This window comes from Ctenopharyngodon idella, chromosome 1 (assembly GCF_019924925.1).
Source record: "Ctenopharyngodon idella isolate HZGC_01 chromosome 1, HZGC01, whole genome shotgun sequence".
Classification (NCBI taxonomy): Eukaryota; Metazoa; Chordata; class Actinopteri; order Cypriniformes; family Xenocyprididae; genus Ctenopharyngodon; species Ctenopharyngodon idella.
In genome coordinates this window covers 35876581-35901862 of record NC_067220.1, presented here as the reverse complement: position 1 = coordinate 35901862, position 25282 = coordinate 35876581, and the positions used below count along the sequence as shown (strand labels likewise).

General features: G+C 36.8%; 1 protein-coding gene across 1 annotated transcript; it reads right to left on the bottom strand.

Annotated features, from left to right (window-relative positions):
- Positions 1 to 23040: 23040 nt before the first annotated feature.
- cxcl18b (chemokine (C-X-C motif) ligand 18b) lies at positions 23041 to 24924 on the bottom strand. Its single transcript, XM_051901808.1, has 4 exons — positions 24750 to 24924; positions 24462 to 24585; positions 23923 to 24021; positions 23041 to 23659 (listed from the first exon to the last, which is right to left on the bottom strand). Exons 1-4 carry the CDS (start codon positions 24814 to 24816, stop codon positions 23599 to 23601), a joined length of 351 nt encoding a protein of 116 aa, XP_051757768.1. The 5' UTR covers positions 24817 to 24924; the 3' UTR covers positions 23041 to 23598.
- Positions 24925 to 25282: the final 358 nt, after the last annotated feature.

Below are 25282 nucleotides of genomic sequence, written 5' to 3'. Positions count from 1 at the left end.
CACTTTTGATCAATTCAATGCATCCTTGCTAAATTAAATATATTTATTTATTTAAAAAAGCTTTACTGACCCAAAACTTTGAAGCAGTAGTATGCATATTGTGCATATCTATATAGATTTTGTTCTCCATGAGAAAAAATATTGATGTTGTTCCACACTGAATAATTTTATATTGTTTTTAATAAGCTTTTTATACGTATTTATATATTGTCACTGTACTGGGAAAAAACTAAATGATTAAAATAGTATCTGTGAAATAAAAAACAGAATAAAACAGGACAAATTTAGTTAGTTAGTTCTGAAAATTTTCCACAGACCCCTTAACACCCCATTGTCCTCACATTGAAAACTCTTGTTCTACATTAGTGCAGACTATGTAATCAAACAACGTGATTGAAAAATTAAAATGAAATTCCAAAGTCCAAATGTGAGAGATCATTGTCACACTGCAGCACAATTTGAAGCTGCACAGATTTAAAAATGAGTGGCTTTGAGACAATCATCTTACAGATGCAGACAACTCTGCTAACAGTCTAATATCCTGTTTGATGCAACAGCTGGTCACTACTCCTCTCTGAACAACACTGCTGGAATACACTATTCAACCTAGAGCTAGAGATCTTACAGAGTCTTACAAAGTACATTAAAACATAACTCTGATCATCAGTTCAAGCTCCAATATCCTTAAACAGTGCATATTTGTTTTTCAAAAGGATATAAAAATTTCCTTGACTTAATACACAAAGTAAAAATAGTTAAACAAGAAAAGTATTTGATGTTAATTAACTCTTAATTTGAAATCTGTTTCATTTTGATTTACAAAAACTGATCGGAACAGTCAACTAATTGAATTGCATAGGTAATTGTTGCATTTGTAAATGCATTTTCAGGCCTACAGTGCATGAATGCTCAGATTCAGGAGGAGAGAGACTGCTCAGCTGCAGAAGAGACATGGAAGAGGTGGAGCAGAGGAACCTACTCACATGCAATCAAAATGTGTGCACTTCATCCCTTCCTCTTCCCTTTTTTATTTGCCCCTACATGTATTTTGTCTCCTAATTCCCACCTCTCTGGTTTGAAATTTACATTTCCCCTTGCCCACAGGGCGGCTGATGGATGTAAAATGGCATCTGAAGACACAGGCGGCTCAGAAACAAAAGATGCTGAGTGCCGCCCAACTAGAGAGCAGACAGGGGCACTGAGCCGTAGTCTTCAGAAAACCCTTGATGAAGAGAAACAGGTGAATGAATACAAATGTATTATTAATAATAACATAATCTAGATCATCTAGTCTTCTGAAGTTATATCATAGCTTTGTATGAAGAACTGATTGACATTTAAATCATTATTTAGAGGTAATCTTCTCAGCGGTAGCTCTTAAATGTCATTTGCATGTCTGCAATTAATTATGTGATGTGATGTGATGTGTGTGTTTTTGGTGTCATTGACATGTAAGAAAGAAAGTAAGGGGTTTGATGTGATTGAAATATTTCACTGTGAATTTTATACTTTTGAAATTATTGTATTTATAATATGAAGCTTGAGTATATGGAATGAAAGTCTGAATATATGGAATGAAACTTGAATATTTCAAATTTCATTCCATAAATTCAGACTTTCATTCCATATACTCAAACTTCATATTATAAATACAGTAATTTCCTGAATGGCATGCCATAAATTGCATAATTATATATATATATATATATATATATATACATACACACACTATATTGCCAAAAGTATTGGGACACCCCTCTAAATCATTGAATTCAGGTGTTCCAATCACTTCCTTGGACAAAGGTGTATAAAATCAAGCACGTAGGCATGCAGACTGCTTCTACAAAAGAATGGGTCACTCTCAGGAGCTCAGTGAATTCAAGCGTGGTACCGTGATAGGTTGCCACCTGTGCAATAAGTCCATTAGTGAAATTTTCTCACTACTAAATATTCCACGGCCAACTGTTAGTGGTATCATAACAAAGTGGAAGCAATTGGGAACAACAGCAACTCAGCCATGAAGTGGTAGGCCACGTAAAATCACAGAGCGGGGTCAGCGCACGCTGAGGTGCACAGTGCGCAGAAGTCGGCAACTTTCTGCAGAGTCAATAGCTACAGACCTCCAAACTTTGTGTGGCCTTCAGATTAGCTCAAGAACAGTGCGTAGAGAGCTTCATTGAATGGGTTTCCATGGCCAAGCAGCTGCATCCAAGCCTTACATCACCAAGTGCAATGCAAAGCGCCGGATGCAGTGGTGTAAAGCACGTCGCCACTGGACTCTAGAGCAGTGGAGACGTGTTCTCTGGAGTGACGAATCACGCTTCTCTGTCTGGCAATTCGATGGACGAGTCTGGGTTTGGCGGTTGCCAGGAGAACGGTACTTCCCTGACTGCATTGTGCCAAATGTAAAGTTTGGTGGAGGGGGGATTATGGTGTGGGGTTGTTTTTCAAGGGTTGGGCTTGGCCCCTTAGTTCCAGTGAAAGGAACTCTTAATGCTTCAGCATACCAAAGACATTTTGGACAATTTCATGCTCCCAACTTTGTGGGAACAGTTTGGGGATGGCCCCTTCCTGTTCCAACATGACTGCGCACCAGTGCACAAAGCAAGGTTCATAAAGACATGGATGAGCAAGTTTGGTGTGGAGGAACTTGACTGGCCTGCACAGAGTCCTGACTTCAACCTGATAGAACACCTTTGGGATGAATTAGAGTGGAGACTGCGAGCCAGGCCTTCTCGCCAACATCACTGCCTGACCTCACAAATGTGCTTCTAGAAGAATGGTCAAAAATTCCCATAAACACACTCCTAAACCTTGTGAAAAGCCTTCCCAGAAGAGTTGAAGCTGTTATAGCTGCAAAGGGTGGGCCAACTTCATATTAAACCCTACGTATTAAGAATGGGATGTCATTAAAGATCATGCGCACGTAAAGGCAGGCGTCCCAAAACTTTTGGCTATATATATATATACACACACACACACACACACACACATACACACTCTCACTACCATTCAGAAGTTTAGGGTCACTAAAAAATATAATACTTTTATTTAGAAAAAAATGCATCAGTTTGCTTACAGAGCAAACAGGTCTGTGGATGATGCAGTCAACATGGGACTGCATTACATCTTGCAACATCTGGACAAACCAGGGACTTATGCAAGGATCACGTTCGTGGACTTCAATTCGGCTTTTAGCTGATCTTCTCAACTAAACTCAGCTCTCCGTGCCCACCCCAATCTGTCAGCAGACAATCAGCAGCTAGCGAGACTGGGAAACCTCACATCTAGGACCTCACCATCAGCACTGTTGCTCCACAGGGCTGCATCCTCTCTCCACTGCTCTCTCCCTGTCCACGAATGACTGCACTGCCAAAGACCCCTCTGTCAAGCTCCTGAAGTTTGCAGACGACACTACAGTCATCAGCCTCATCCCAGACGGTGATGAGTCTACTTACAGACAAGAGGTTGAACAGCTGGCTGTCTGGTGCCGTCACAACAACCTAGAGCTGAACACTCTCAAAACAGTGGAGAAACCCCCCCAGCACTCCCCCCACTCACCATCATGAACAGCACTGTGGCAGCAATGGAGTCATTCAGGTTCCTGGGCACCACCATCTCTCAGTATCTGAAGTGGGACAATCACATTGACTCCATTGTGAAATAGGCCCAGCAGAGGTTGTACTTCCTTTACCAGCTGCTGACCCAGTTCTACTCGGCCGTCATTGAGTCTGTCCTATGTACTTCAATAACTGTCTGGTTTGGCTAAGCTTCCAAATCAGACATCAGAAGACTATCTGGACATTGACTCAAAACAATATGCACTAGAACATCTAGGCACAGGAGCAGCTTCTTCCCACACACCATCTCCCTCTTTAACAGTTGATGCCTCTCAAGACCTCTATGACATACTTCTGAAAACTTGAAATATAGTGCTCATATTGTATGGAATACTTTTATGTTTTTTGGCACTATGTCATTGTCATTATGTCTTTTATGTCTTATAAAAACAGCTACGTATTCATCAACAATTCTTTCTTTGTGTTTCATGTGGAAAAGCATATGGGTTTGGAACAACATGAAGGTGAGTAAATAAATGACGGAATTTTCCATTTTAATGAATGATTCACTTAAGCAACATGAAGTTTAAGTATCTGTGTCATCAGGCTTGATAACTTAACATTGCTGCAAACAGACAGAAGTGGCAATGGGTTTATTTGCTCACATCAATTGTATCATTAGGCCACTACTCTGAAAACATCCTTCATGCTCTTTCCCAGGTACAATTAGCATTTAATGCCTGTTAGCGGTCCAAAACATACGTTAGCACTCAGAGACTTTACCGTCTGATGAACTGGTACTTAGCTGAACAGAATCAATGGCAGCAGGTACTCTATGTGGTCATATGTGTAGTATCACCATTGTGTTACCCAATTGTATGACTTTTTGGCTTCGTTCTTTGAGGACAGAATGAGGACGAGTGGGCTGTTTTATACACAGTTTTATAACTTTTAAGCTTTCGGCCTTGACAAACTGGGCAGCCCAGGCACTAGAACGACTTCAGACGTATACGAGTAACGTTTTACATACAGCATAGTTTAAAAGTCCCTTGAGACATTTTTAAATGTCTTTAAAGTGGGGATTGAGTCATGTGTGATGTTTTCTCTTGCCCCCTTCACTTTCTTCCCTCACATAGCCATAGTTTTCTCTGTTGTCGGGGTAGCATCTTTAGCAGAGCCTTTCATGCTGTCGTCAGTGGAGCGTTACGAGTCGACAGCAGCGTTCAACCGAAGCGGTTCAAGGCCATTATGTGACGATCTCTGCAACTCAAAAAAGAAAAAAGAAAAACAGAGCCAGTCCCACACTGCACCAAATTGAACTCAAAAGGGCCAGGTAATAAGATACATCCTTTTATTTTATGAAGATGGTGTTGCAAAACTGGAAATAAAAACCAAGCTGTGCTTACCAGCTGTACTCAATTCTTGCTTTATAGCAGTGTGGGGTTCGTCCTGTTGGGGGGCACAGAGGCATTCACAGTAAAAACGATTTGCAGTGACAGAATCACCAGGTATCATTTTGTGATGTGAAAAAGGTGAGCATGAGCAGCAAATTCATCTTATTTTATGGCTTGTTTGTTTGTTTTCAATTTTACATGTGAATTAAATGTTAAATATTTTACAATAGGGTCAAATTAGTTAACTTTAGTGCATTAACATTATTACATGGCTCTCTGAAATGCCTGATTCTGATTGGTTAGTCGTGACATTCCAAGTTCAGCTAAGGTGCGTCCACGGCATGTCAGAATTACCGTAATTACAAGATTCCGACTTGTAAAAAGCATTTACATCATCATAGAACTCGCAATTACAACTTGTAAACTCAGAATTTTCAGAGAACTCCGACTTGTACCATATGATCATTGTACCACCTGACCACTGCAGATTCATTTTGCTATTAAAGAGTGTTGTCATAGAAATAGCATCATTCGGAGTCAGAGGATGTAAACAGCTCAGAGAAGAATGTCACGTGTTGTCATCTCGTAATGACCATCGTCAAAAGCAACTCTGTATAAAGGCCCATTCACACCAAGAACGATAACTATGATGATAAAAATTGTTCTAAATGTAAAAGAACAGTCCACACCACAACTATAACGATAACGCGCAGAGAAACTATATCAATGGAATACGTTCAAGTTAGCAGTTATTAAGCCTCTCATTAAGAAACCACAATTAGATCCAAATGTATTGGCAAATTACAGACCCATTTCAAATCTTTCATTTATATCTAAAATACTAGAAAAAGTGGTGTCGGTCCAATTGTGCTCCTTCTTGCAAAAAAATGCTATCTATGAAAAATTTCATTCAGGATTCAGGCCTCATCATAGCACAGAATCTGCGCTCGTTAAAATTACAAATGACTTACTTCTAGCTTCTGACCAAGGCTGTATCTCTATACTAGTGTTACTTGATCTCAGTGCTGCGTTCGACACTATAGATCATAAAATACTCCTAGATCGACTACAGAATTACACTGGTATCCAGGGACAGGCATTACGGTGGTTTAGGTCGTATCTATCAGACCGTCACAATTTTGTTTATTTAAACGGGGAAAAATCTAAGATAACGATAGTAAATTATGGAGTGCCTCAAGGATCTGTGTTAGGCCCTCTGCTATTTTCAATATACATGCTGCAACTTGGTAATATTATAAGAAGAATGGAATTAGTTTCCACTGGTATGCCGATGATACTCAGTTATATATTTCAACACAACCAGATGAAAACTCTAAATTATCCAATCTGACAGAGTGTGTTAAAGAAGTAAAACATTGGATGACTAGTAATTTTCTTCTATTAAATTCAGATAAGACTGAAGTATTACTTATTGGGCCAAAAACCTGTACACAGAATCTCTCAGACTACAATTTGCATTTAGAAGGATGTACTGTTACTCCATCCTCGACAGTTAAAGACCTGGGTGTTATATTAGACAGCAACTTGTCCTTTGAAAATCATATTTCATATGTTACAAAAACAGCCTTCTTCCACCTCAGAAACATTGCTAAGATACGGAATATGTTATCTGTTTCTGATGCAGAAAAGTTAGTTCATGCTTTCATGATGTCTAGACTAGATTACTGTAATGCATTACTAGCTGGTTGCCTTGCTTCCTCAATAAACAAGCTACAATTAGTACAAAATGCAGCTGCTAGAGTTCTTACCAGGTCAAGAAAATATGATCATATAACACCAATTTTATCATCTCTACACTGGTTACCTATTAAGTTCCGTATCGATTATAAAGTACTGCTAATGACCTATAAGGCTCTAAATGGTTTAGCTCCTGTGTATTTAACCGATCTTCTATCGCCCTACAATCCTTCACGCTCTTTAAGATCACAAAACTCTGGACTTCTGGTTGTACCTAGGATAGCTAAGTCCTCTAAAGGAGGGAGAGCGTTTTCACATTTGGCTCCTAAACTCTGGAATAGCCTTCCTGATAATGTTCGGGGCTCAGACTCGCTCACCCAGTTTAAATCTAGATTAAAGACACATCTCTTTAGCCAAGCATTCACATAATCCATCTCATATCAGATCAATTGCACATGACTATCTTTGCTTAATGTTATGAACAGCAGCTATGCTAATTATTCTCCATTTGCTTTTCCATTTTACCTCGGGACGCCCGCTGGATCCAGCCTCTTAAGAAGACCTCAGATGACTAAAACTTTGGAAGAGATGGCGCCAACTCCTGCGAGGACTTCAGAAGATGCAACATCTGGATCAACACGCACATTCGCAAATTTCTATATATCCTAATTATTGTTAATATGTAATTCATTTTTCCAGGAGCTCTTTGCTTCTACCTTCAATTAAATTGCTAACAGTGATTGTATATTAATTGCCTAAATTATTACATTATTAGCTAACTGCATTCTCCAAATTGTAATGTTGACATGCATTCTCTGTAAAGCTGCTTTGAAACGATATGTATTGTGAAAAGCGCTATACAAATAAATGTGAATTGAATTGAATTGAAATTGAATTGAATATTGACAGCCAATCAGAATCCATCCCGCTTTAAAAAGCTCAAGCATTTAAAGTGGCAGGCGACAAAACTGAAGCGTGATCATAATAAATAGAACGTTAAAGTGCATTGGTGTGGACGCTTATATAGTAATATCTATCTTTTTTTAACTTGTTTGTTCATCAAAGCTGCATGCCAGGAACTGCTTTTCTTTGGGGAAGCTTTGCGTTTAAAAAAGCTAATTATTTATTTACTTGTGTGGCAAATGGCCATGTAATAAGTGGGATAATGTACATCCAGCCAATTATTATAGCAAAATAAATATCATCCTGTACTAACAATGAGCAATGCATTTGTTACAGTATTTATTGAACGTTAAAACAAATGCAACTGTTCATTGATGGTTCATGTCAGCTCAGATCCATTAAGTAAGGGATAATGTATATCCAGCCGGTTGTTATCGCAGAATAAACCCCGACAGAGTGATCAGGACCCTTGCATCAGCCTGAATTTATTCTGCGATAACAACCGGCTGGATGTACACTATCCCGCTTATTGCATTGCTACTTGCCACATAAGTAAATAATTAGACATGAAATATTGATCTGAGTCTAAATATTTTATTAGCTCTTTAAACTCAAAGCTTCCGAGGAGAGAGCAGTTGCTAGAAAGGGGCAAGTTCAAACTAGACGGACACGGACATTTAAGAGATACGTTACAGTCATACCACATATTACACAGCATTTCACCACATAAATAATTATGGGGATAAGAGATCTGAGATTAAACTGATTTAAAATCGTACCTGTTTGTTATCTTATAATCTTACCGTGAACAAAACAATAGTCGCAAAATGGCAGCAGCTGCATTTGAAACGAGAGAGCGAGTCCGCAATACCAAATGAAATCACTGTAAACAAAGTTTGATTTGACTGCGTTTTAATATTTTATTAGCTCACCTTCCACGAGGAAAAACCATTCATAGCAAGCTGTGTAATAATGAAAAATATTTCTAAAGCATATTTTACCATCAGTTCATAATTTCAGCATACAGTATTAAAATTATTAAAATGTTGGATTTGTTAATATCATTTATTACACGGCTCTGTGGATTACTTGATTCTGATTAATCAATGGCGCCATCCAGCTGTGTGATATTCCCACGATAACAACCGCTAGAAAACAGTTAACACAGGCTCATCCGGGTTACTGTCTGCATATGCTTGTTAGGAACGGGTTTTCCTCGTGGAAGCTTTGCCTTTGGTGAGCTAATAAAATATTAAAAAACAGTCAAATTTTGTGTAGTTATTTAATTGTATCACGGACTCGCTCTCTCGTTTCATACAAACGCAGCTGCTGCCATTTTGCAACTATTGTTTTGTTAATGGATTAAGATAACAAACAGGTATGATTTTAAATCAGTTTAATCTCAGATCAACATCTTATCCGCCTAATTATTTATAAGGCGAAATGCCGTGTAATATGCTGTATGAATGTACCATATCTCTTAAATGTGTTTCTGTCTAGTTTGAACTTGCCGCGCGAGCAAGTGCTCTCTTCGCGGAAGCGGACTCAGATCGACTCATATTTCGTGTCTAATTATTTAGGCCTACTTATGTGGCAAGTAGCCGTGTAATAAGTGGGATAATGTACATCAATCCGGTTGTTATCTCAGAATAAACCCCTTCAGGCTGATACAAGATCACCAAGTTCACTCCTGATCACCCTGTCTGGGTTTATTCTGAGAGAACAACCGGCTAAATGTACATTATCCCTTAGCCTACTTGTTAGTTCATGTTTATTAACCTAACTAGTGTTAACAAATGGAACCTTAAAGTAAAGTGTTACCAATATTTATATTAGATGTTAATTGATATTAGATGTTAATTGTATTGATTGTAATTAAAAAACAAAAACTATTTACTGATAACAGTGACAAAAAATCAGTGAGAATGCTTACATGTGGATCATTTTGAGGTTTATCTTTTAGCCCAGCACAACAGTCTTGTAAAAACAGGTTGCCAGATACTGTAATCAAGTACAAGTACGCTCACTTTGACCCGGTCATTCAGTAGATGCTGACAGTTTTCCACTTCAGAGCTCCCAACATTCAAGCCTTCAGTCTTGCCTCATTGGACAGTAGATCAATATTGAGATTGTAGTCATTCAGTGGTGATCAACCTATAAGTAAGGACATTCTGGACACAAGCCACTGTCCTGCTCATGCACTTGTGAAACTTACTTTTATAGGACTCTTACAAAAGACTTCTTCACAAATATTGAATATTTTGTTTTCATTCACAGCCGGCATCAAGTGCAATGTTTGATACAAAATACATATGTTGTTATTATCAATGTTGAAAACCATTTTTGTTGCTGAAAAAAAAAAAAAATAATAATAATAATACTTCTATTCAGCAAGGATGTATAAAATTGACAGTAAAGACATTAATAGTCTTACAAAAGATTTCTATTTCAAATAAAATGCTGTTTTTTTTTAGCTTTCTATTCATCAAAGAATCCTGCTGTTTCAACAAAATATTAAGCAGCATGTTTTCAACATTGATAATAAGAACCATTATTAATTATTGAGCACCAATAATAATAACAATTGAGCAGCAAATCATCATATTAGAATGATTTCTGAAGGATCTTGTGACACTGAAGACTGGAGTAATGATGCTGAAAATTCAGTAATGCCATCACAGGAATAAATTACATTCTAAAATTTTCATGCCAAAGACTTGTGTTGATGTGATTAAAGTGAAGTAATAAGTAGAAATGTATTTTACACTATGTAATCAGACTTTATGTAAAATCACCTCAAAACGTACAAACTTAAACCTCAAGTAAAAAAAAAAACATTTTTAAAGGGCTAACTAGCAATCAAGCTCTTTTGATGTTTCTGCCTTCTGCCACTGCCCACATATCACGCCTCATTCAACATTCACCTCGCTTTGACCTGGTCTTTACCTCAGCTACCCTGGGGCTGATCCACACAGCTGATGTAGAGAAAGTCACCTCAGCGCACCGGCTGTCAAAGCTCAGGTCTGACTCTGTGGCAGTTTGAACCCCAGTCGACGGAGGTCTGCACGCTCTGCGATGAGGGCAAAGCTAAATGTGCATCATTCAGGGATTTACGGAACGTTGCTGGAGATGTCAGTCCATGCATTTAATGCTGGACTAACCAGCTTTACGTCAGTTCTGCTTTGATCTTTTTTTCTCTGGAGGAGCCCTGAGGTAAAACTATGTTAGCAGAAACTTTCAGGGTCAATAGTAAAGCTACAATAGCTTCAGGTGAGGTCCGACGTCCTGCTGGTGTTCAACACTACGTTCAACCGTCCTTTGACGTCAGTGGTGATTTTTGTCATCCTGAGACTGAAAATACCCTTCAGAGGTTCTTGTCTGAACAATAATGTTGGTGCTTCTCTGCCCACTATGAAGATGACCACATGGTTAAAACATTTAAAGGTGCCAAATCATATATATTTTTTATATTCGTGTAATGTTCACTTATGTTTGGGGAGTTGTTTTTTGTGCCAAACCCAGTAATAATTTAATTTTTCATGATCAGTTTCCACTCTTTCTCTGACCCTTAGAATTAATTATGGAACATTTTTGCTGCTATTCCTTTTTTAGCACAAACTAAGTGAGTTTACACTGCATCATCATTCATTAGCATCCGATTTGCAAAGCCTGCATTAGGGCTCCCATGAATATGGGAAATATGGAAATACATGTTTTAAAATAGTGATTTTCATAGATTTTTCTGGTTATGTTGTGGACTAAAATATATTTTATTGTTTTTTTATTGCTAGATATTCAGTATTCCAGCCACCCATTCTCCAAACCGCTTATCCCAGGGTTGCTGGAGCCTGTAGATATTAAGTATTTGTTCCAATATTTCATTAGATACATCTGTCTATCATCTGTCTGTCTGTCTGTCTGTCTATCTCTCATTTGTCTGTTTGTCTATCTATCTATCTATCCATCTATCTTTGTCTGTCTGTCTGTCTTCTCTGTCTGGCTGTCTGTTTATCTATCTGTCTATCTATCTGTCTATCCATGTGTCTGTTTGTCTGTCTATCTATCTATCTATCTATCTATCTATCTATCATCTATCTATCTATCTATCTATCTATCTATCTATCTGTCTGTCTGTCTGTCTGTCTGTCTGTCTGTCTCTCTATCTGTCTGTCTGTCTGTCTGTCTGTCTGTGTCTATCTGTATATCTATCTATCTATCTATCTATCTATCTATCTATCTATCTGTCTGTCTGTCTGTCTGTCTGTGTCTATCTGTATATCTATCTATCTATCTATCTATCTATCTATCTATCTATCTATCATTTGTTCATTCATTTACAGTTTTTCTCAGTCGCTTTGGCACATTTCTCAGATCAAATCATTCTCAAAACTACTTGTTCATCCACCACATCATCTAGTCACTTGTGCACATCATAAAAGCAGTTTATCATTCTTTTCTTTTTTTAACAAATTGCAAATGCTTTAGTACATTCAGGCAATTAATTATGTACAACTGTCTACTATTTCCTACATTTTCAATTGCTAATATCATGTTTCTCAAAATGTATTATATGGTTCTCTGTTGAATAGTCTTACCCCTCAAAACATCTAGTCATTAGTTCATCGCACAAGTTGTTAAATGCAAAATGGTTGACCTAGTTATCACAATGTGTATATACAAGTATATTATCTATACATTTATATTAGACTTTTGTAAATGTGTTCTGAATCGATGAATTTTGCAGGTAAATCCTGAATTTCTCTAATGTATTCAGGGGAATGTAAAACATTAGATCAACCAATGACCCAACCAGTTCTCTAAAACAGCTCAAAGGTGGTGCATGTCATGTATCTTCAACTGGAAAGCATATATAGACAGAGCACAACACAAGAGTTACAATTTCTGATAATGGAAGAACATCATGGAAACAATAAGGGTCAACAGCTGGAAAGAAGAAGAGGAGTAAGGATGTGTGGTAGAAGGGTAGTGAGGCAAAACAGAGGAAGAGGTAGATAAAGCAAAGGAGGCGTAGGCACATTTCTGGTGAAATAAGGACCACTATTGTAAACAATGTTCTCAGTCATGACCTTACAATGGCTTATGCGGGTCTAAAGGTGCAGCTGAATGTTTGGAGAAAAACCTTTTCCTCAATCAAGTATTTCATAGACATAACAGATATGTATTTCAGCAATGTGCACTGCACTCTAATATGGTATGCATGCTATAATCTTAATATTACAGTAGCATTTTTACACTTACAGTAGCATATTACACTTGCTTTACACTTACAGTATAGTAGGCTAAATGAACTTTATACAGATACATACTATATCACACACATACACATGAATACATATATACAGAGTATGTATATAGTCTTGTCTTTTTCATTTATCACAAGGACATTTTACAGTAATTTGTTGACAGACCAACAGTAAATACAAAACTGTGAATCTTGTCCAGTCTTTTGCAATCAATCTCTCATATACAGTAATGTGTCCATTTGTACTGTTAAAATTGATATATGCCATACAGACAAAGTGCAGTCTTGTGCAGTTTCAATCACTGTCATAAAAACTGTAGCCGTAGTTTACATCTGAAATATTCATCACTGTTATATTGACAACATGGCTAAGCATTTTGACTATCTTGTTCGAGAACAATGACACAAGGACTTGTCATTCTGATGGCACTGATATGTTCATTGACATAAATACTTGCTTTTGAGAGATGAACTAAGGATTTTGAGCAGGTTACAGGCTTTTGCAGGTAATCCAATATGTTCTCTTTGTACAAATTGTTTCGAGAAATGAACATACTGTTTTGCAAATTTTAAGGATGATTTGAGAAATGTGCCAAAGCAACTGAGAAAAACTGTAATTTATCTGTCATTCCCATTCAACTTCCTGTGGTATATGTGCTGCACACGAAAGAATATGCAGAGCAGCATGTATTTTACTCTTATCATTAGCTCTAATGGTTCTGCTGTCCTGCAGGCCACATTTATGAAAACTAAGTAGGTGGTGTTGATTTGTAAATGTGGACCTCATTTGTTCAGATATGTTCAGTATTCGGTTGCAGCTTAGTTTCTATAAATGTTTTCTTTGAACTGTGGAGGAAGTTTTGAGTTCTGAAAGTTATGGAACATGTACATACTCTTTTATTTGAAAAGATCAAGGCAAATTTGATTCCTCATAATATGACCCCTTTAAAGTACTATAACCAAGAAGGTCGAGATCTACTATATAACTTCACACGGAGTTCCTCTCAGGTTGTTCCTTGACATTTCTACTCCAAAGCTATTTAGTGCTCTCCAGGCACACACCCTATCTCAGTTCTCCTTATAAAAGTCGATTTCATTCTGTCTCTCGGTGACCGTAAATCTCTGATCCAATGCCTTGGGTCATGTAGGTACATTCTCATTTTCACTGACCCTTTCTTTCCTTCATCTCCTGTCTGTTGCTTCCTTCCTCATTAGGAGCTTTCCATCTGCTGAAACAGGGCTTTGAGATCTCTGCTCTCCTGGTTTCTCTCTCTCTCTCATCTCTATTCCCTGTCATGATGTTCAATCTCCCTCGGAGTCTAAAGATGGCCTTCCTCCATCTGTACTATCTCCCTTTTTTGGACTTTTAATTCTCCTTGATTTGCCATCTCTCTGCTTTTAATAAGCGTGATTATTCTCTTTCTTGCAGTGGAAAAACCTTGGAATCATTTAAGAGTTACTTGACACTGGTGGGAGTATGTCACGGTTTGGCAGCATTCAGCTTGTCATGTAACAGTTTCATTTCAATTCCTTTTGTTGTGGTGGCTTGCATCTTGTTTTGTGTCTCTTTTGAATCTTCAGAGCGCTCATACTCTGGAATTCTTTATGTTTGCTGGAGAGAAAGACAGGGGAGGGCTGTTTTCTAAAGGACGCATGTTGCAAACATTAACACAGAAAACATTTTTGGTCTTCTTTGGTGTATTTCTGTGCCTAAAAAAAGGTGTCAAAAGTCTGAGCCCGACAAAAGATGGCAAACATCATCAGCAACAAGGATGTCACTTTTGAAACCTGAAACTCATTCGGGAATCAAAGCAACACTTCAGGTTGAGTTGGACAGAATTTTGTTTACAGTTTTGTGTCATGCGACAAATACGTTTTCCGTTGCACCTGATTATGCAAGTTTTTTCCATGATTTTTATTTGATGCAACCAAGCCAAGTGATTAAAATATCAATGAACAAATGTTCTGTTATTAGAGATTACCACATAAACGCCCCAGCGGCCTCAGTTATAGTCGTTTAACATTCATTAATACCACATTCTTAACGTCATATATGGACAAACTGTGTATCATTAGAAAGATTAAAAGCTCAAGCTTCAATAATTGACCACTGTTTATGCTAAAACTTGGTTGCAGTGATAGTAATTTCTCAATTTATGTCAGGAGTGCAAAATAATAAGTTGGTGTCTACTTGAGTTGACGTCATTCGCAACCGTCTCTTTTTCAATGACGTACGACTCGCATTGACAGGGGAATATCCAATCGGTCCGCTTACGTGGCAGACGCAAATGCATGCACGTATCTGATTCATATCAGGTTTATTTTCACATATGAATGAGGCCTAAAACTGATCTGAGAATATCGGAATCCATGTGCTTATTTCCTGCTTACACTGTGGGTTATATCCCATCTGTGCCACATGGGAGGAAAAAAATTCGGAATTGGGTCACTTGAACCATGTAATGTAAATACGGCCTAACATACCAAACACCGTGTGTTCTCCAGCATTGCTCATTTATGACAGGCAGCTTTGACGCAAATTGCCTCTGAAAACTTACTCACAAGTGCTGGAAAGCTATCAGAGACTTCTGCACCACATTATTGTCGCCATGCTCAAAAACTTTCATACAATTTGTCGCCTGTCCGGAGCTGGGATATCAGTTTCAGGGTCACACCACAATAGTGTGCAGGGTGCAGCGCTTAAGCTCTGAGTGGGCCTGTGAATAACTAAGAGTCTGATTGAGGATGACACCTCTTAGATGGGGACAAATGGGGGGCTGGGCCCTCGGCTTGCTTCCGCTGACCCCGACACAACTCCTTCTGTGGCGCTGCAAGGGGTGGGTCACCTGTGTTTTTTCAGAGAGAACCAGATTAAAAGGTTAATGGATTCAGTTCAGAAGACCTGCCAATCCTTTACAGTGGGCACACCAGGGCAGATTTGTTCGGCATATTGATGCAGGATGAGGATGTTTTTGAAGGTGCCTCTGCTGCCCTCTTTGGGCAAATGGGTGACATTGCAAGCTCAATACATAGAGATGGGAGGAAGTAACAAATGCTGTACCTCAATAAACAAGTGTATACTACTTTTTCTGGAAGTCTATAAGCAGCAAAGATTTTCCTTAACACTTGCAGGAGAAGTACATCCTTTAAAGGTACCATTTCAACCATAGCTACTGCCAAAATTTCACATTTACTACTATTATTGTTACTACTGTCAAATTTTAATGAATTAATGTGGGATCTTAACAATGAACTTACAAAGTGGTTTATGGTTGACTCATTGTGATAGTTAAACCAGTATTTTTAATATTTTTGAAAGACAACTCCCATGCTCACCAAGGCTGCATTTATTTGTTTTAAAATACAGTTAAAACTGTAATATTGGAAAATAGTATTACAATTTAAAATAACTGTTTTCTATTTGAATATATTTTAAAATGTAATGTATTCCTGTGATCAAAGCTGAATTTTCAGCATCATTACTCCAGTCTTCAGTGTCACATGATCCTTCAGAAATCATTCTAATATGCTGATTTGCTGCTCAAGAAACATTTCTGATTATCAATGTTGAAAACAGTTGTGCTTTTAATATTTTTTGTGGAATCTGTGATACTTTTTTTCAGGACTCTTTGACGAATAGAAAAAATAGCATTAATTTGAATTAGAAATTTATTTGTTTGAAATTTGTAACAATGTAATAGTGTAAAAGTCTTCACTTTCACTTTTGATCAATTGAATCCTTGCTGAAAAAAAGTATTATATATTTTTTTTTATTTACTAACCCAAAATTTTTATTTATAGGTTATAAAGGTGTATATATACAGAATCTTTGACTTTGTGGGGCCCTTTACTTGTACAAGTAAAGGACAACATCTTAAAAAACATTTACTTGTAAATGTTTTTTAAGATGTTGTCTTTGTGGGGTCCAACTAAAGGATGCCACAATAAATTTCTGATCTTACTGTCTTACTGGGGTCATTTGGACCCATCAGAGTAGTATAAACAAGGATGTGTGTGTGTGTGTGTGTGTGTGTGTGTGTGTGTGTGTGTGTGTGTGTGTGTGTGTGTGTGTGTACTAAAACAAAAAGAACAGTCAGTGACCAGAAAAAATGTTCAGACTGTTCCAGTTTATGTCCAGCAAGCAACCGTCACCACAACACATGGCTGACTGCAGTGCTGTGCTTCAGAAGTCATCGTTTTATTAAAGGTCTCTATCTTCGTTCAAATGCAATGTAATAATAATAGCTATTAATAGTTATATACTTATTAAAATATATTAAGTATACAAATTATATCATCTGATATATTTCAAAGGAAATTGCCCCCTTTGATGTAGCTAGTAGCCTGTGTAGCTAACTACTTTTTCAAAACAGTCGCTTCCTGACACTGGTCCATGAGAGTGTGATTGGCTAGGATGTTAGATTCCGCTTTAACCCAACAGGATGTCTGAAACATAAAAAAAAATCATAGTCCTTCACTCTGAGATAAATCGGAGAGAAGTGTCACTGTCCACCATTATCTCAGATCCAACCAACTGATTGATGCAGCGTGTTTTCAGCCTTGTCATCAGCTGCTTTAATTGAAGTCCAGCATTATTTACAGCCCGACCAACCCACTCCCCCGCTGACCCCCAGCAATCTGTGCAGTGTGTGAAAGCCTTTTTGAACTGCGACACATGAATATTGCATACAAGTAGATATTATACGATTTACAGTTTCCTTTGTTCTGACGGTGACATCAACAACAACTGAGTTGTATTTCTTTCTTATAAATAAAATATTTGCAGATCTAACGAACAGTTTGATGGACTGCATAGATGCATGTGACAAAGTTTGTATGGGAGAGATATTCAATGAGAATTTTTTAGAAGCCATACATCAAATCACCATGAGCATCATGTAAGGGAAATGCACTACGAATAAGCAGCATTTTCTGATTTTCTGATAGCATATTTCAGTACTTGGGTGAGATGAGCAGGTGTGAGAATTTATATGTATGTATATATATATATATATATATATATACAGTGCCCTCCACAAATATTGGCACGCTTAGTAAATATGAGCAAAGGCAGCTGTGAAAATAAATCTGCATTGTTTATCCTTTTGATCTTTCATTAAAAAAATTCACAAAATTCTAACCTTTCTTTGAAGGAAAACAATTGGAAGTGGGGGGGAACTCACATTATGAAATAAATGTTTTTCTCCAATACATTTTGGCCACAATTATTGGCACCCCTAGAATTTTTTATGAGTAAAATATCTCTGAAGTATATTCCCATTCATATTTACATTTATTTAGCACACCAGGGTGATCATCAACATGAAATTGTCCAGCCATGACTTCCTGTTTCCACAGGAGTATAAACATGAGGAAACACAAAGGCCAAATTCCCTTAATCATTCATCACAGTGAGCAAAACCAAAGAATATACTGATGTGCAGCAAAAGATAGTTGAGCTTCACAAAATAGAAAATGGCTATAAGAAATAAAGCTAACGCATTGAAAATCCCCATTTCAACCATCAGGGCAATAATTAAGAAGTTCCAATCAACTAAAGATGTTAAAAATATGCCTGGAAGAGGACGTGTGTCTAAATCATCCTAATGCGTGACGAGGAGGAAAGTTTGAGTGGCCAAGGACTCTCCAAGGATCACAGCTGGAGAATTGCAGAGATTAGTTGTCTTGAGTCCATCAGGACAATGATCCAAAACAAACATCAAAGCCAACACAAAAATGTGTCACTGAGCACAAAATTAAGCTTTTGCTATGGCCATCCCAGTCCCTTAACCTGAACCCTAAAGAACATAAGTGGAGTGAACTGAAGAGTCAAGTCAAGTCAAGTCACCTTTATTTATATAGCGCTTTTTACAATGTAGATTGTGTCAAAGCAGCTTTACATTGATAACTGGTACATTGTTTGGCTGCACAGCAGCTCTTAAAGAATAGTGTCAATGCAGGCAGATCAAAGCACTGTTGAAGAGAAACATGGAGCTGGGAATCTGAAGGATCTGGAGGGATTCTGTATGGAGGAATGGTCTCTGATCTCTTGTCAGGTGTTCTCCAAACTCATCAGGCATTATAGGTGAAGACTCAGAGCTGTTAATGGACGTTGTAATAATTGGGTGCCAATAATTGTGGCCAACGTGAACTAGAGAAAAACATTTATTTCATAAAGAGCTTTTCCCCTCATTTTCAATTGTTTTACTTAAATGAAAGGTTAGAATTTTGTGAATTTTTTTAATGAAAGATCAAAAGGATAAATAATGCAGATTTATTTTCACAGCCACCTTTGCTCATATTTACCAAGGGTGCCAATATTTGTGGAGGGCACTGTATATATACAGTGGTGGTCAGAATTATTGGCACCCTTGGTAAATATGTTTAAAGATGACTATAAAAATACATCTGCATTGTTTATCCTTTTGATCTTTAATTCATAAAATTAGCAAAAATCTAACCTTTCATTGAAGGAAAAGAATTGAAAGTGGGGGGAAAATCACATTATGAAATAAATGTTTTTCTCCAAAACACGTTGGCCACAATTATTGGCACCCTTTTATTCAATACATTTTGCAACCTCCTTTTGCCAAGATAACAGCTCTGAGTCTTCACCTATAATGCCTATGAGTTTGGAGAACACCTGACAAGAGATCAGAGACCATTCCTTCATGCAGAATCTCTACAGATCCACTTTGTCCACTCAAACTTTCCTCCTCACCGCACATTAGGATGATTTAGACACACGTCCTCTTCCAAGCAGATGTGTATCATCTTTAGTTTATTGGAACTTCTTAATTATTGCCCTGATAGTAGAAATGGGGATTTTTTAATGCTTTAACTATTTTCTTACAGCCATTTTCTATTTTGTGAAGCTCAACAATCTTTTGCTGCACATCAGTATATTCATTGGTTTTACTCATTGTGATGAATGATTACGGGAATTTGGCCTTTGTGTTTCCTCATGTTTTTACTCCTGTGGAACAGGAAGTCATGGCTGGACAATTTCATGTTCATGATCACCCTGGTGTGCTAAAAAAAAATGTAAATATGAATGGGAATATACTTCAGAGATATTTTGCTGTTATCTTGGCAAAAGGAGGTTGCAAAAAGTATTGAATAAAAGGGTGCCAATAATTGTGGCCAACGTGTTTTGGAGAAAAACATTTATTTCATAATGTGATTTTCCCCCCACTTTCAATTCTTTTCCTTCAATGAAAGGTTAGATTTTTGCTAATTTTATAAATTAAAGATTAAAAGGATAAACAATGCAGATTTATTTTTATAGTCATCTTTGATCATATTTACCAAGGGTGCCAATAATTCTGACCACCACTGTATATATCCCATGAGGACACAGGAGAGGATTCATGAATGCCAATGAAGCTACGCAACTGAAGCTGGTAGGTCATGTAACAGTAGCAACATGGCGGATGTAGTACATCTGCATTTCATTTATACTACCCATATTCATACTATATAGAACATACTTTTTTTAACAGTGGCAAAGTAAATTCAAATGTAGTATCAACTCATTATGTGATTTTTAGACACAGCCCAGGTCTTTGAACTTAGCATGTGGATGGTATTATCCCAGAACGCTCCAAGTGGATTTTCCCTGCACAGTGTACTAAAAGTCACTTTAGATAAAAGCATCTGCCCAGTTACCACGATTTTTAATATGCCATCATTGAATTTCAGGAAATCTGTTCAGTCTTGGTAAAAATATGGATGTCCCCGGTGGCGTGTTTGGGAGTGCTATTACTTTTTTGAAAGGGATTTTGTGTCATATCACCAATAATAGTCTTTTGCTGGAATTGCAGATTGCCCTTTTGAAGCATTGAATTAAATCAGTACGAAGAATGGCTTTTTTTTTTTTTTTTTTTTTTTAGAAAACACTTGAGGACCACCACTGCAAGGCTTCTTTGCAAAGAGATTTTTTATTACACTATTATTTTTCATTATATTGGGACTCTCCTTATGTGGAAGTTTTCTGAAAACCTTGAGACTTCGTTGAATGGACACACTAAAGAGAATCTGAGTGTTGAAGTATGCTGATTTAAATGCAATTAAATGTTGACAAAATAGTGTCAAATGTAAAAAATGACTTTTTTATTATTTTGGGGTGAAATGTGACCTGAAGATTCACCTGTACATACATTTGAAAGAGACAAAGACAGAGTAGCATAATATTTGTTTATTTATTTATTTGCTTATGTTTGAAGAACTTTATATTTATACAACTCTATACTTGAGCCTTGACCTATTAGTTTTGAGTTCAGGCCCAAAACTTGATTTTGCAGTATATCTTTGGAGATATGAGTGGAAGAATATAGAGGAAGACAAAGCGTTGACTGACAGTGTAAAAATGTATTGAGGATCTATTCTTCTCACCACTCCCTCTTAGTTAAACCCAGAGAAAAGCTTTGATTTCCCCTGAGAGGAGGGAAAGAAGAACATGCACACACACATACACCCTTCGGTCAAGTTTATGTCCTCTGTGCAAGATGTGGTCCGCTGACCTTTAAGTCAGTATTGACAGTGACAATATATGAAATGAATGATGGCATAACAGGCTTGAATTAGCACAAATCCTGAAATCAAATACTTCCCTACTATACAGTATGCAAAAAACAGTATCCGGATGACCTACTCCTTCTGCCGAGATTCTGGAATGTGCATTCGATGCACGCTTTACTATCTCATGAGGCCACAGGAGAGGACGCTGACACTGGTAGGTCACATGACAGTAGCAACATGGCGGATGTAGTACATCTGAATTTCGTTCATGCTACCCAAATTTCATACTTTTTTAACGTCACAAAGTGAATTCAAATTCAAACGTAGTACCTAGAGTCTAGACAGCACGCAATTTCAGACGCAGCGAAAATGTATTTAAAAATATTTTGTTACATGGATGACTTTTATTTTAAAATATAATAAATAGTGACTTAAGGCCCATTCTATAGAAGGTAATTGCGACTTTTTATCTCACAATTCTGACTTTTTTTTCTCAGAATTGCGTGATATAAAGTCACATTTGTGAGTTATAAAGTCAGAATTGCGAGATATAAACACTTCTGACCTTTTTTTTCTCAGAATTGTGAGTTTCTATCACGCAATTGACTTTATAACAGGCAACTGCGAGTTACAAAGTCAGAATTGTGAGTTATAAAGTCAGAATTATATAAACTCGCAATTCTGAGAAAAAAAGTCATTCTTTTTTTCCTCAGAATTGGACTTTATAACTCGCAATTGCAAGTTTGTGTCTCACAATTCTGACTTTTTTTCTCACAATTGCGAGTTTATATCCTGCAATTGTGAGTTTATAACTCGCAATTCTGACTTTTTTTCTTGCAATTGCGAGTTTATATCTCGCAATTCTGAGAAAAGAAGTCAGAATTGCCAGATGTAAACTTGCAATTGTGAGGAAAAAATGTAAGAATTCTGAGATAAAGAGTCGCAATTACCTTTTTTATTTTTTATTCAGTGGTAGAAACAAGCTTCCATATTCACACCAAGAGTGATAACTATAAAGATAACTATATTAGCATTCACACCAGCGGATAATATTACAATTACAAGCAAGTTTTGTCGCCTGCTGCGTTAAATGCTCAAGCTTTCAAACCATTTCTGATTGGCTCTCAGTGTTTCTATCGTTCATCAGCTAAAAAAATAAATAAATAAAAAAAATAAAAAATAATTTCCTGTATTGTTTCTCTTTGCTGTTATCGTTATAGTTGTGATATGGTCTCCGCTATTCTTATAGATATATCTTTATCATTACAGTTATCGTCCTTGGTTTGAACAGGCCTTTAATCCAACATGCTGTACCATAACAGGGTGTAAATATAAAATCTAAGGTAACACTTTACAATAAGTTTCATTAGTTAACATGAACTAATAACGAACTGCACTTAAATTTTTGTAAATTTTTGTAAATAATGATTAAATACACATTAAATACACAAAATCAGTGAATAAGCTTATAAGAAATAATTATTTTGTCATTCTTTAAATTTTGAGGCGTTTTGAGTGTATATTTTAGACTTGACCAGCAGATGGAGCTCATGTAAAATCTAAAAATAAAAAAGTCTGCAGTGTAAAGTTACTTTAAGAGGGCAGTATCTTTCTCCATGTCTAATATACTTTCATTACTGCTAACTAACATGTTTCCTATATAATTAATTAATTATAAATAAATATGCAAAATAACTTGACATTGGTTTTATGCAATTTATTACAAAACAGTACAAAAGTACACTGTAAAAATATTTTGAAAAGTAGCCTAAAAAAATACTCATGTTTTAACAAGCGTCATGTAAATAAATAAATAAATAAATAAATAAAAACAATTTGTTAATGTGGCTGAATCAATCTTAACACATCACACATATAACATTAAAGGGTCTGATCGGACAAAATAGTTCCTTTGTAACAACTGCATATTTTAACATGAAACATTTTAAAATAAGTTAATTCATACAACCATTTAAATATAGTTTAAATACTGCTTGGAGTAATGATACATTCAGTGTTTCAGTCATACAGCAAGTGAATTCGACAACATCTGTATCTGGCAGTTACTGGCAGCCGTCCTGGTGTTTTCAGGTCTTCTGTGATTTCCCAGCAGCTGCATGAGGCCAACACTCAGATCCCAGGATTCTGATTGGGCAGTGCCAGGTCATGTGACAGGATGGAATTCCACTCGCAGGGTTTCTGGAGTTTCCAAATTCCCTGTTCAGTCCTCCCTTGCTCTTCTGCACTTTCATTTATGGCTTTAGGCATTTTGTGACATTGGGCAATTGGACATCTTAAAAGTGAAGGTGTTATTGGTGTTCCTGCTGTTGCAAATATAACAAAAAAGTGCACACATTAATCTAAATCATAGTATTTGATATGTACTATATGTGAACATTAGCCAGAGAATTGTCTTAGAGAGCATTAAGCAAATTAACTTTTTGATACTTAATATTCTCTATAGTTATTCTTAAGTATACCATTATGTTTAGGGTATATTTGGTCCCATTAGATTTGTGGCAAATATTGTTTTAGTTGATTATTACTGATTAAAAACAAAGTGATATAATAAAAATGTTGGTACCTCTTCCAGCAAGTCTGCAGGTTCTTGCCCTGCGCTGAACTTGGATTCAAGCAGCGCTGGACGACTTCACTCATATTATTCACAGGTTTTAGTGTCAGTCTGCAAACATTGAAAACACATCAAATTAATAAGATTCAGGCTAACTTCTATGATATCATGTCAACAAAGTTAGATCTTTACCCCTGTGTATCTACTTAGCAACTGTGTGAAATGCAAGGAAATTTATGGCATGCATTGTAAAAAAAAAAAAAAAAAAAAGTTTCATTTAATCTGATTTGGCCTTTTTGCCAATAAAATATCTAAAAATCTTAAAAAAAATCTAAAAAAAAAAAAAAAAAAAAAGATAGATAGATAGATTTATATGATAAGCAACACTGCATAAGATAATAAGACTTGTTTTGCTCGTTTCAAGTATAATCCTGTTAAAACACTCTTAGTATTTTAGTATTATGCAAAAATCAGTATGTTTAATAAAATTAAGTTATATCACATGCGTATATTAAGTCTTATCACATGCAGGTTAACAGATGAAGACTTACATGATTTCTACTTTGTCGCAGCGTGGTCTTATAGGGAAAATGGAGAACTCTTCAATAGTTTCCTTTCGGACATATTTCTTAGTCTCCACACACCAGCACCTGTCAGGTGGTGCTTCAGCTTGAACTGTTAGGGAATAACATAAAAAGATTAATTTACAATCCATGATTCTGACAGAGAACTGTGATTCTGCACAAAAATTACTCTGGCTAATGTTAAAAAAAGCCAGACGCCCAAAATTCCTGCAATACTTTACTATAACAAGCATTAAACTGTTATTAATGTCTTACCTCCACTCAGTTGAATACAAACTACTGCGAGCAGCAGCAGAAGAAGGGCTTTGGGTAAAAATGCCATAACTTGTTTGCTAGTGAAATGATTAAATAAGAAATGCAAAAGAGATAAACTCCAATGGTTTGATGAGCTTTCAAAGAAAGTAACAAGTGCTGCTGGAGCTGTAGTGAAAGTGTGAGGAGTGAAGCCTCTCATCTGGGTTTTATAGAGAGAGGGAGAGGGAGTCACACTTCCACATAATTTCCCAGCAATCATGTGTACTACACCGGAATTTCCAAATCTGGGGGGGTCGGGGACATAAAGCTGGGAATCTGAAGGATCTGGAGGGATTCTGTATGAAGGAATGGTCTCTGATCTCTTGTCAGGTGTTCTCCAAACTCATCAGACATTATAGGTGAAGACTCAGAGCTGTTATCTTGGCAAATGGACGTTGTAATAATTGGGTGCCAATAATTGTGGCCAACGTGAACTAGAGAAAAACATTTATTTCATAATGAGCTTTTCCCCTCATTTTCAATTGTTTAACTTA